We start from the raw sequence: 13916 nt of genomic DNA, 5'->3' as shown, positions 1-13916 counted from the left end.
GACACCAGCAGCCCTGCTTTACCATTCACAAAGCTTACCCTCTGCAGATGGGGACTGGGGGCTTGAGCCTAGGTCCTTGGGCACTGTAGTGTGTGTGCTTAACCTTTTGCTCCCACCTCCTGGCCCCAAATTTGATTATTTTTACAAATGCTAGGGTTTAGGGTAGATGGAGTACATGATACCCAGTTGGATGAGGTCACAGAGTGTGAAGCCCTGGGAGTGGGGTCTTATAGAGAACCACTTAATATTGGAAGTTCCCTTTGAAGTAGCTCCAGCTCCATTCTCTAAGGCTTCTACAGTGGAATACTAAATTATCAATAGTATACCACATAAAATGCACTGGAGGAGAAATTCTGAAAATTATTTGGATGTGTAGTTTTTCCCAATCCCCACTGTGTGGTAATTGCAAGATTCAGAATATTGGTATTGCAAACAGAGAGTAGCCTCTGATCCTGTCTCATTAAAAAGGAATTGGTAAATATACTGTAGTAATTTAGTCTAAGTTTATTTCTGATTACCAAAGCTCCTTACCTGTTAAAGGAGCATTTTCCTTCATCTCTGGGCCTGTAATTTCATTAATGTTCACATTTGTAAGGGGGAAAAGCCAGACAGTGAATTTAAAAAAATTTTTTTTACATTTATTTATTTTCCCTTTTGTTGCCCTTGTTTTTGTAGTTGTTGTTATTGATATCATCGTTTTTGGGTAGGACAGAGAGAAATAGAGGAGAGGAAGACAGAGGGGGGAGAGGAAGATAGACACCTGCAGACCTGCTTTAGAAGCGACTCCCCTGCAGGTGGGGAACCAGGGGCCTGAACCAGGATTCTTACGCCGGTCCTTGTACTTTGCACCACCTGCGCTTAACTGCTGAGCTACCACCCAACTCCCCAGACAATGAATTTTTTTTTTGTCTCCAGGGTTATTGCTGGGGCTCAGTGCCTGCGCCATGAATCCACTGCCCCTGTAAGCCATTTTTCCCCCTTTTGTTGCCCTTGTTGTTGTGGCCTTTTTGTGGTTATTATTGTTGTTGATGTTGTTTGTTGTTGGATAGGACAGAGAAATGGAGAGAGGAGGGGAAGACAGAGAGAGGGAAAGAAAGATAGACACCATCAGACCTGCTTCACCACCTGTGAAGTGACTTCCCTGCAGGTGGGGGGCCGGGGACTCAAGCTGGGGCCCTTACACCTGTCCTTACACCTGTCCTTGCGCTTTGCGCCACGTGCACTTAACCCACTGCGCTACTGTCTGACCCCCGACAATGAATTTTTAAAAGCATTTCTTTTTAAGGTATTTAAAATAGTTGTCATAGCACTTTAAATTTATAAAAATATTTTATTCATTTATTTATAAAATAGAGACAGAAATCAAGAGGGCAAGGGAAGATAGAGGAGGAGAGAGAGAGACACCTGTAGGACTGCTTTGGTTCTCCAGAAGCATCCACCCCCACCCTGAAATATGGGGCTTGAAACTGAGTCCTTGTGGATGGTAACATCTTCCCTCAACCAGGTGTGCTACCCCTCGGCCCCATACACTTTAAACTTGGTGGTTAATTTCTCCTTTTTTCCCCTCCCTTTCAGGTGGATGCACGGAGCATACCAGTGTTAGCAAAATGGCAAAATTCATATAGCATTAAAGTTGTTCTTCAAGAGCTAAGGCGTCTAATGATGTCCAAAGAAAATATGAAGCTCCCACAGCCACCAGAAGGACAAACATACAACAATTAATTTTAGTGGATTTCAAACTTGTCTTAAAATCAACAACCTTCTACTCATGTTAATGTCTTGATTAAATATCACAATGCAAAATACCCACACATTAAGTGAAAGAATTCCAGCTGATAAACATGACCTGGACATTTTAAAGGATATAATTAATATATGTACACCCATTATGTTTTCAGGTAACAGGAGGAGAAATGCAGCACAAAATTTTCCCCTTGTTAAGGCACTGTCATATAAGCATAAACCTGGAGTGCTCAGAATAGAATTCAGGTTTACACAATGGAAGAAAGCATGAGAAGTGTCAGATGGCTATGGAAGCTGGTGTATTTTTACAAAAGTCAAACTCTCAAGAAGGAAAACCAGAAATGGCATGCTTTAGCCATCTTGCTCAGTGAAAGCCGCAGTTTAAATTGTCTAAAGTAGCAGGTACAATGCATATTGTCACAAATTGTGCTGATTTTTGAAGCTGTGTGGGTGCTGACTACTAGTAGTATCAAAAAGTATGTTCAGGATTGTTTTGATACTTGTATTTATAATAAAAAATGTTGTGGGGAGGTTGATGAGTTTCTGTTAGACGCCGTTCCTGTGTATTACATGTAACAGACATGGTAAATATTTGTTTACAGTCTTTGACAAACCATGCATTTAAGTTGAAGTGAAATCAACAAAAAGGAAATAGGTGTATGGATATGTGATTTGAAAGTAAAGTTAGTCTTAAAATGTAAATAAAATGTGGAACATGTCTTCAGAAATTGTGCCATTTCTATTATATTGTATATATATATTGTATAGTATCTTTCTTAGTAGCAAAAATGAGAATTATTGTAGCTTTTCATCTATAAGGGGTGGGGAACCTTGCTTTTCTGCCAAGGGCCATGTGGATATTTATAACATCATTTGTGGGCCATACAAAACCATCAACTTAAAAATTAGCAGTTACTGTTGCTATGAAGAAAAGCTCTGGTTACCTTGCCTGGCCAGACCAAATGATTTCACAGAACATATATGGCCCATGGGCCAAACGTTCCCTGCCCTTGATTTATACACACATTTCATTGTTTATTCTGCTTGTATACCTCAAACTTGCAGAGTATGTCAGAGAATGAATGACACAACTAAGTTTAATTTCTTTTTTGGAGGAGGCATCCAAGGCTTTTAATTTTGAATGTGATCTAATCAGCAATAGTATGAAGATGATGTTTGAAATCTGGCAATTTGTACAGCATTACAGATACAAATCTTATTCAAATATACATTCCATTTTTCTTCCTCTTTTTTTTTTTAACAGCACTAATCAGCTCTGGCTTGTATGGGAGATTGACCTGGGACCTTGAAGCCTCAGGCATGAGAGGTGTTTTTTGTTTGTTTGTTTGTTTTTGCATAACCATTATGCCATCTCCCACCCCACCCCATTCCATTTTTTAAAATTTATTTGATAGAGACAGCCAGAAATTGAGAGGGAAGTGGGAATATAGAAAGGGAGATCGACACCTGCAGCACTACTACACCACTTGTGAAGCTTTCCCCTGCAGGTGGGGACCAGGGGCTTGAACTAGGGTTGCATTGTAACGTGCACTCAACCAGATGCGCCACCACCTGGCCTCCCATTCCATTTTTCTTTATTACATTTATCTTTTTTTGGTGGAGCAGGGTCTCATGAATGTATCATCTTACGGCTCTTGGGCCTCTCCTTCATATATATATAGAGAGGGAGAAGCAACAGGACCAGAACTTCCTCTAGTGGCATGGCACCTTCTGGTTGGCTCGGGCTCAAAGCTGGGTTACGTGCATTGCAAGCCATGTGCCCTACCCAGTGAGCTATCCAAACACCATTTTTTTAATTTTATTTATTTATTCCCTTTTGTTGCCCTTGTTGTTGTTTTTTTATTGTTGTAGTTATTATTGTTGTTGTCGTTGGATAGGACAGAGAGAAATGGGGAGAGGAGGGGAAGACAGAGAGGAGGAGAGAAAGATAGACACCTGCAGACCTGCTTCACCGCCTGTGAAGCGACTCCCCTGCAGGTGGGGAGCCGGGGTTCGAACCGGGATCCTTATGCCAGTCCTTGTGCTTTGCGCCACCTGCGCTTAACCCGCTGCACTACAGCCCGACTCCCCTCCAAACACCATTTTAAAAAATTTTTATGTGACATTTCTTCCCCCTTTTAATACTTAGTGGGATTAATTTCTTTTTTTTTTTTTTAGGTTTTTATTTATTCCATTTTGATTTTTGTAATTATTGTTATTGATGTCATTGTTGTTGGATAGGACAGAGAAATGGAGAGAGGAGGGGAAGACAGAGAGGAGGAGAGAAAGATAGACACCTGCAGACCTGCTTCACCGTTTGTGAAGCGACTCCCCTGCAGGTAGGGAGCTGGGGGCTCAAGCCAGGATCCTTACGCTGGTTCTTGCGCTTTGCACCATGTGCACCAGCTTAACCTGCTGCACTACCGCCTGGCTCCCAGTAGGAATAATTTCTATCCATTCTGTATATCATCCACTTTGACAAATAGCTGATTCTGAATTGAAGGTTCGAGCTGATTCTGAATTGAAGGTTCGTTTATGCTGTACTTTTACTAAGTGACATGAGTCTCTCTCTCTCTCTTTTAATATTTATTTATTTACTTAGCTAGAGACAGAAATTAGTGAGGAGAAGGGGAAGATAGAGAAGGAAAGAGACAGAAAGATGCCTGCAGCATTGCTTCACCACTCAAGAAGCTTTCCCCCTACAGATGGGGGCCAGGGGCTTGAACCATCGACCTTGTACACTGTAACATGAGTGCTTAACCAGGTGCGCCACTGCCTGGCTCTTTTTAAAAAATATTTTTTAACATTTTATTTTGTTTTTATTATCTTTATTGGCTAGAAACAGAAATCAGATGGGGGTAGATAGCATAATGGTTAAGCAAAGAGACTCTCATGCCTGAGACTCCAAAGTCCCAGGCTCAATCCCTGTACCACCATAAGCCAGAGTCGAGCAGTGCTTTGGTTTAAAAAAACAAACCAACCAGAAATTGAGAAGGAAGGGGAGAGACAGACACCTGCAGCCCTGATTCACCACTCACAAAGCTCTCCCCCTGCAGGTGGGGACTGGGGGCTCGAACTTGGGTCCCTGTGCATTGTAATGTGTGTGCTTAACCAGGTGCGCCACCACCCAGCCCTGACATAAATCTCTTATGTCATATTTTTTATTTCAAAGCACTAGGTGTATCTTGTTGAAAATATCCCTGATAAATTCACTGAAGAAATTAGACAAGTGGTCAGATAACAGAAAATTTCTCATACATTCCATGACAATTTTTTTTAGTTAAATTAATTTCCATGTTAAAACAGCTACTTTTTGGGTCAGTAATACTCTCAAGTCAATAACAATTTGTCTAAACTTACTAAAGTCCACATGGCTAATCAATCTATTTTAATAATTAAAGATGTGTAAAATTCTTTTCAAGTGTCAGAGAATATATATACATAAAATTAGTGCATGTTTATTGAAATAGATTTGTATGAACTGTTACCTTAGAATACATTCAATACAATCATTGAGGATTACATTGGATCACATTCATATACAAGGGTCTGATGGTTACTGATAGTCTGAAGTAGTCTCTAGTAGCTACATTTCCATGTATGTGTCTTATTACAAACACAGACATAAGCACCATTTGAAAAGTGTTCATTTATTTTTAAATGTTGGTGGGTGAGAGACTGGGTTACTTGGTCTCTCATTTTCATATCCCATTTTTGTGAAGCCTTTTAGCCTCTAAAATATATCTTATTAGATTTACTCTCCCTCCTTTTTTTTTTCCTTTGTTTTGTTTTTGGGACGATGAATCACTGCAGAAATCTGCACACCAATCGGCTAGTTCCCAAAGCAGAATTCATTTTGCATGTCACAGTTAAGATGCATATGACACTTGAAGAACACTGGTTGATCATGGAAGAGGTTAATATTCTTAATTATAGCATCATTTCTAAGAGCAGTTTTGAAACAGTTTTTCTTTTGTAAAGTAAGATTATAGGAGTATGTGATGAACCTAAATGAGCTGTAAAATTGCCTTCAAAATGTGTTTAAAGGCCTAACAGATGAGACTGCAGGGGATGATTAATAAAGACCACAAAATAAAAATCTTGTTCTATTAGGCCAATGCTATGCTTCAGTGATTTCTGATTACTAACATTTTTATTAGTGATATACAAAATTACGTAAGAGGTGTATAATTCCACACCTTACCTACCACCAGAGTTCCACGTCCCCGTGCCTCCATTGGAAACCATGGTAGTTCTCTCAAGATCACGGATGTGGATTGACTGTTACCTTTTTAACTATAATTTTATTTTTTTAAAAAAAATTATTATCTTTATTTGATAGAGACAGCCAGAAACTGAGAGGGAAGAGTGAGATAGGGAGAGAGACAGAGACACCTGTCTCTGTCTTCACCTCTTGTGAAGCTTTTCCCCACTGCAGGTGGGGATCAGGGGCTTGAACCTGGGTCCTTGCACACTGTGATGTGAGTGCTCAACCAGGTGCACCACTGCCTGGCCCCTATAACTTTATTTTTTTGAAATTTTTTTATTAATTTTTTTTTTGAGAGAGATGCAGAGAGAGAGACACAGAGAAACACCAGAGCACTGCTCAGCTCTGGTTTATGGTGGGGTGGGGGGTTGAACCTGGGACTTAGGAGCCTCAGGCATGAGAGTGTTTGCATAACCATTATGCTGTCACCCCCACCCTAACTATAACTTTATATATATAGTCATCTGTCCGTTTTTTTCCTATGGCCCTGCCTTCTCTTCTTAAATCACACCTATGCCTACTACTACTTCCAAATCTCCTTCCATTTTATTCCTCTTCTCTCATTATCCTGATGAAATTGGGCTTCAGAACCCTCTATAGTCATCATCCCCTAACATTTCTCCCCTTCTGGGAGTCTGGACCAAAATTCTTTTTAGGTTGCAGAAGGTGGGAGTTCTGGCTTCTATAGTTGCTTCTCCACTGGGCATGGAAGTTGACAGCTTGATCCATACCCCCAGCCTGATAACTTTTTTTTTTTTTTTTTTAGATTTTTTAAATTTATTTATTCATGAGAAATGTAGGAGGAGAAAGAGATAGAACCAGACATCACTCCTGGTACATGTGCTGCCGGGGATTGAACTCAGGACCTCATGCTTGAGAGCCCAGTGTCCACTGTGCCACCTCCCACTTCCCAGACCACATTACTAACATTTTTTAAATTGTAATTTAAAAAATATTTTTGTTATTTTTAAATAATGATATATGTTGTATTTGTATTACTACAAGATTTTGGAACATAAACATTTGTAGAGGTAAATGCTATTTCAGTCTATTATTTTTTACTAGAGCATTGCTCAGCTTTGGCTTACAGTGATGCAGGAGACTGAATATGGGAGCCTCAAGCATGAGAAACTCTTTGCATAACCATTATGCTACCTATCCTCTGCCCTTTTTTAACTTTTTTTTTTTTTTTTTAGGATAGAGAAATGGAGAGAGGAGGGGAAGACAAGATAGACACCTGCAGACCTGCTTCACGGCCTGTGAAGCGACTCCCACTGCAGGTGGGGAGCCGGGGGCTTGAACCAGGATCCTTTCCGGTCCTTGCGCTTCGCACCATGTGCGCTTAACCTGCTGTGCTACTGCCAGACTCCCCTTTTAAATCTTTTAAAATTATCTTTATTTACCTGATAGAAACAGCCAGAATTTGAGAGGAAGGGGGAGATAGGGAGAAAGTTCGAGACACCTGCAGCCTTGCTTCACCACTTGTGAAGCTTTCCCCATGCAGGTGGGGGACCAGGGCCTTGAACCTGGGTCCTTGCACTATAATATGTGTGCTTAACCAGGTGAGCCACCGCCTGGCCCTCTATGTAAGTCTTTAGAGTGTAAAAAAATGGAAAAATAATTTTAAATTCTCCTTTTACCACCTCCAAGACTAAATAAAGGCTAGGACCATCAATTAGTTTGACTTGCAGATGGATTATTAATCTTAATTTTTAATACTTATGATAAATATTCCCTGATAAATACATGCTACTTATATTTGTAAAATTGGAAGGCAGGTGGAAGATACTACTAGAATTGTTAAAGTCTAGTATCATGTTAACAAAAAACAGGGCCAGATAGCTCACCGTGTAGGGTGCATGGCTTACCATGCATGTGACTCAGCTTTAGTCCTGGTACCACTGCAGCTGGGGAAGTTCCAATACATACATGAGACTAGCTGTCACACTCATACACAGATTTAGGAAGCATGGATTTTCCCCCACTGGTTTCCTTTAATAAGATTTTGGCAAGGGTAGAATACGGTATCACTCTGGTTGCTAGCAATGTGTGTATTTTGTATATAAAGTAGAAACATGAAAATGAATGGGTAGAATATCATGAAATTAATGGGTGCACTGGCAGCTCATGTCCACGCAGAGCTATGATTTACTAAAAAGAAGTGCATGGAAACATCATCTGTTAATGCTAAATATGAGTATGCCCTGAAGTACTGCTACAGAATAGGTGGCTTTTTTTTTTTTTTGCCTCCAGAGTTATCACTGGGCCTCAGTGCTAGCACTACGAATCCACTGGCCCTGGAGGCTATTTTTCCCATTTTGTTGCCCTTGTTGTGGTTGTTATTGTTGTTATAGCTGTTGTTGAATAGGTGAGAGAGAAATCGAGAGAAGGGGCGAGAAAGACACCTACAGACCTGCTTCACCGCTTACGAAACCACCCCCCTGCACTTGGGGAGCTGGGAGATTCGAACTGGGATCCTTAATGCTGGTCCTTGTGCTTTGTGCCATGTGCACTTAACCCACTGCGCTACCACCCAACTCCCTATAACCTAACTTTTTATCAGTCTTGGGTTGAGGATAAAAAAGTGTTCTTCATAGTGATAACTGTCAGAGATGTTCAAATGATAATAATTGAGCTTATAAGAAGTATAAAATAATCTGATTGTCTGGTTTCTTAATCTCTAGTAAGATGTGGACTTCTTTTTTTTTTAAGTTTGTGTTTTTTATTGTTATTTATTTATTACTGGATAGAGATAGAAGTTGAGAGGGGAGAAGGAGGGAGAGAGACAGAGAGACACTTGTGGCCCAGCTTCACCATTTGTGAAGCTTTCCACTACAGGTGGGGACCAGGGGCTTGAACCTGGGTCCTTATGCACTGTAATATGTGCACTTAACCAGGTGTGCCACTGCCTGGCCCCAGACATGGATGTCTTTAAGGAGAAAAAGATTCTTAAAGACACAACTATCTCTTGAATAATTTTTGTTGAACACTTAGTGCATGAAACTGTACTGATGAAAATGTACAAGCCTGTGTTCTTACCCTTTACAAAGCTAGACATATCTACACAGTCACTAAAATAGAAGATCATGCTAAGGATGCTTTCTTTTTAATTTTTAAAAACTTTTTATTTATTACTTGAATAGAGACAGCCAGAAATTAAGACGGAAGGGGGTGATAGAGAGGGAGAGACAGAGACATCCGCAACACTGCTTTACCACCCTGCTTTCCACTACAGGTGGGGACCAGGGGCTTGAACCAGGCCCTTGTGCATTGTAGTGTGTGTACTCAACCAGGTGTGTCATCACCTGGCCCCTTTTGGCTCTTCGGTTTGCTTGTTTCTTCATTTAATTCAGTGTGCTAGGTGTTATTTGAAGTTTATCTAGAGTGTGGTCTCACAAATGATCTCTTTTTTTCCAAAAAAAATTTTTTTGTTATTCCCTTTTGTTGCTCTGGTTGTTTTATTATTATAGTTATTATTGTTGTTATTGATATTGTCGTCATTGGACAGAGAGAAATGGAGAGAGGAGGGGAAGACGGGGGAGAGAAAGATAAACACCTGCAGACCTGCTTCACTGCCTGTGAAGCGACTCCCCTGCAGGTGGGGAGCTGGGGGCTTGAACCAGGATCCTTAACACGGGCCTTGCGTACCACCTGCGCTTAACTTGCTGCGCTACCACCCGACTCCCTCAAAAAAAATTTTAAATGATGTTTATTTATTGGATAGAGACAGCTAGAAATTGAGAACAAAGGGGAGATAGTGAGGGAGAGAGACAGAGAGACACCTGTGAAGCTTTCCCCTGCAGGTGGGGGTCTTTCCTCTCAGCACCAAGCACAGCAACCAGGGAACCCAATGGGTAGTGGGCAGGGCTATGGGGTTTTCTCCTCCTCTTCCTCCTTCCTTTTGATGGAGTCAGGGTAATGTAAATATGGTAACAGTCTGGCTTGGATATAGCTGGCTGATGTTAATTAGCTAATTAATTAATTTATTTATATTGCCACAGAGGTTATCGCTGAAACTCCATGTCTGCATGACAAATCTACCTATCTTAGTGGCCGGCCCCACCACCCATGCCATTTTTTCCTTTTATTTTTGGGTAGGGACAGAGAGAAATTGAGAGAGGAAGGGGAAAAACAGTCACCTAGAGCACTGCTTCACTATTCAAGAAGCTTCTTCCCCTGTGCAGGCGGGGGAACTTGAACCCTAGCCCTTGCATATGATAGGTATTCCACTGGGTATGCCCCTGCTGTCCCCTTAGTTGGTGGGATTTGAATCAGTCCCTGCTAAGCACCAATCTGCAGCACAGCAGGCTCCCTTGCTTCAGACAGACCTCAGTGGTTTCTTGTCTTCTGTTTCCCGAGATGAGTCACTTTTGGCTTCTGGTGCCCAATGTCACCTGAAGGCCAGCCATGGGCCGCTGTCTGCTTTCACATCCCAGTCAAAACTGAGAGAGTCCCTGACCAGGTCCTCTTCTAGAGGCCATTTCCTTTGAGTGAGAAATTCTCATGTAATGATGCCTCCAAATACTTTTAATTTCTGGACTTTCAAGATTCGCCCCCCCACCCCCCCAGGCAAGGGAGAATTTAACTACTTGTCAAAATCAGTTCTGTTAAAAGTAAATCTTGCTACATTCTGAGATGGGAATAGTGACATCATGAGCCACCTGTGTGCTAGAAACTTATTTGATCTGTGAAAGGCATGCCTGCTGCTGCTGTCAAACAAACCAGTGTTCTGAGCTTCAGTCTCTGATTGAACATAGAAAGGTGAACATAGAAACCCCATGATGATTTCCAGAGCTTTGCATCAGCTCAGTCTCTAAATATTTATATTCTCTCTCGGATTGAAGTTGCAGTGATTTACATATAATTTGAAACAGATTGGGAGTAGAGGGTGTTGTAGACTTTTTCTGCTTTTTCTTTTTCACCTGAAAAGTGAATGTTGGTCATTGCTGTCTCTGGGGCAGATGTGTCCTGACATGAGGAGCATAATTCTCATTGGGGCCTGAGGCCACGCTGAGGACAAGCTGGAGCAGAGACGGGAGGAGGCGACAGTGGTGGTGCCACAGATAAGAGTGTTGGCTTCTCAAGTATGAGGTCTCAGCTTGATCCCTGGCATAGCATGTGCCAGAGTGGTGTTCTGGTTTTCTTGCAATCTTCATGAAAAAAATAAATCATTTAAAAAAATATTTTGATGAAAGAAAAATAAGAGAGAGAGAGATGCATTTCTCAGCTCTTTATGATAGTGTTGGGAATTGAACCTAAGATCTCAGAGCCTCAACCACGAGTCTTTTTACATAACCATTATGCTTTCTGTCCAACCCAAATAATTTTATTTATTAATTTGATTTAATTTATCATTTTTTAATTGCCACCAGGGTTGGTTATTGCTGGGCTCACCCTGGATCTTTGCACATGGTGGTAGGTGCACTTAATCGACTGTGCCACCATCTGGCCTCCTCACTTTTTTTTTTAATGGAGGACAGTGATAGTGTCAAAATCTGGCCCCTGTTGTGTCAGAAGCTAAGTTCCTCTCTTGTCCTGCAAACTGTTAGAGATGTTTGAGATAGCTTGTGTCATTTTTCTCTTCTGATTAGCACAAGTGACAAACTGAACTCAAAGTGTTGTTGGTTTAATTCATTCCTGCAGTCATATCATGCAGATATTGACAAATACTTCTCTGATCCACTGGAAAAAGAATGCATGTAATCTCAAATAGTCATATATATATATATATATATATATATATATATATATATTTTTTTTTTTTTTTTTTGCCTATAGGGTTATTGCTGGGGCTCAGTGCCTGCACCATGAATCCACTGCTCCTGGAGACTTTTCTCTCCCTTTTGTTGCCCTTGTTGTGGTTATTATTGTTGTTGATGTCGTTCATTGTTGGATAGGACAGAGAGAAATGGAGAGAGGAGGGGAAAACGGGGAGAGAAAGACAGACACCTGCAACCTGCTTCACCGCCTGTGAAGCGACGCCCCTGCAGGTGGGGAGCTGGGGGCTCAAACTGGGATTCTTAGGCGGGTCCTTGCACTTTACGCCACCTGCGCTTAACCCGCTACGCTACCGCCAGACCCCCTCAAATAGTCATTTAATTGTTGAACAATATCCCTTTGGATATGTTTGGGCATGCAGAGTCTCTGCCCTATCTGTATCTCCAACTTCTCATCTCTTCTTTTAAAAAATAGAGTCATGGGGGGCCTGGAAGTAGAGCAGTGGGTTAAGCGCACATGGCACGAAGTGCAAGGACCGGGGTAAGGACCCCAGTTAGAGCCTCCCAGTTCCCCGCCCGCAGGGGGATCACTTCACAGATGGTGAAGCAGGTCTACAGGTGTCTTTCTCTCCCCCTGTCTTCACCTCCTCTCTCCATTTCTCTCTGTCCTATCCAACAATAATAACAATAAGGGCAACAAAAAAAGCGGGGGGGAGTGACCTCCAGGAGCATTGGATTCGTGGTGCAGGCACTGAGCCCAAGCAATAACACTGGAGGCAAAAAAAAAAAAAGTCATAAATTATATACCATAAAATCCACCATCTTAAAATGGTTTCCAGTATGGTTGTTGATACATGGGTACAGGTGCCATCTCCCTGTCATAGGGGTCTGCAAAACACTCATCTCCAACTTACATTCTTTCTTTCCACTATCATACACCAGGACCCCAAAGCTCTCATCCCCAGGCCCCTCCTTGCCCTCTTTCCCCAGAGTCCTTTGCTTTAGTGCAATATGCCAGTTAACCAGAATTTCATTTTGTGATTTTGTGATTTCCCTTTCTGCTTTTTTTTTTTTTTTTTTTTTTAACCAGAGCACTGCTCAGCTCTGGCTTATGGTGGTGCTGGGACTTTGGAGCCTCAGGCATGAGAGTTTCTTGCATAACCATTATGTTATCTACATCTCTCTGTCCTTGTTTTTTAAATTACACCTGTAAGTGAGACCATCTGGTAGTTGTCCATGTCTTTTTTGCTTATCTCACTTAACATGGTTCCTTCCAGTTCTATTCAAGAAATATTCAAATAACAGTCAAGAATATTCAAGAAATAGAGGAGATGACTATCATTTTTGAGAGCTAAGTGGTATTCCACTGTGTATACACTACTTCTTTATACTTTATTTATTCCCTTTTGTTGCCCTTGCTTTATTATTGTAGTTATCATTACTGTTCTTACTGATGTCATTGTTGCTGGATAGGATAGAGAGAAATGGAGAGAAGAGGGGAAGACAAAAAGGGGGAGAGAAAGATAGACACCTGCAGATCTGCTTCACCGCCTGTGAAGCAACTCCCCTGCAGGTGGGGAGTCGGGGGCTTGAACCAGGATCCTTATACTGGTCCTTGCACTTTGTGCCACCTGCGCTTAACCCGCTGTGCTACCACCCAACTCCCTATACACCACTTTCTTAGCCACTCATTTGTCATTGAGCAGCTATATGGCTTCAAAAATAAAACCATTAAATTTTTAATTTTATTTTTTACCAGAGCAAAGAGCAGCTCTGGCTTATGGTAGTGTGGAACATAGGACCTTGGAGCCTCAGGCAGGAAAGTATCTTTGCATAACCATTATGCTATCTCCCTCATCCTAAACCTCACCATTTGAAAGCTCAGCAGACTGACTTCCTGCCCAAGATTTCTTTGTGAGCCCTTATTCTTTATTTCCTTTCTTGTAATTAATATACTTTCTACCACTTGTGGAGCTTGAAGTCAGCTTAAAATTTTTTTATCTTTATTTATTTATTGAATAGAAACAGCAAGATATAAAGAGTGAAGGGGGTACTAGGAAGGGAGAGAGACAGAGGGATACCTTCAGTCCTGCTTGCAAAGCTTTCCCCCTGCAGGTGGGGACTGGGGACTTGAACCCAGGTCTTCACACACTGTAATGTGCACTCAACCAAGTGTGCCACCACCTGGC

The 13916-nt window shown here is 41.5% G+C and overlaps 1 protein-coding gene and 1 long non-coding RNA gene across 4 annotated transcripts in view; both read left to right on the top strand.

Moving 5' to 3' along the window:
- The window catches only part of UBE2V2 (ubiquitin conjugating enzyme E2 V2), a 47204-nt gene extending 44742 nt beyond the window's left edge, over positions 1-2462 (top strand). For all 3 annotated transcript variants that reach the window (XM_016192541.2, XM_007533002.2, XM_060198635.1), the window contains one exon: positions 1576-2462. In XM_016192541.2, the coding sequence (XP_016048027.1) occupies positions 1576-1722 (147 nt within the window). In that variant the 3' untranslated portion in view covers positions 1723-2462. The remainder of the gene's footprint in view (positions 1-1575) is intronic.
- The window catches only part of LOC132540493 (uncharacterized), a 1042170-nt gene that overhangs the window by 222018 nt on the left and 806236 nt on the right, over positions 1-13916 (top strand). The window lies entirely within an intron of this gene.

Source organism: Erinaceus europaeus, chromosome 1, assembly GCF_950295315.1.
Source record: "Erinaceus europaeus chromosome 1, mEriEur2.1, whole genome shotgun sequence".
NCBI lineage: Eukaryota > Metazoa > Chordata > Mammalia > Eulipotyphla > Erinaceidae > Erinaceus > Erinaceus europaeus.
The sequence above is the reverse complement of the archived record's forward strand: the minus strand, read 5'-3'. Positions and strand labels throughout refer to the sequence as shown.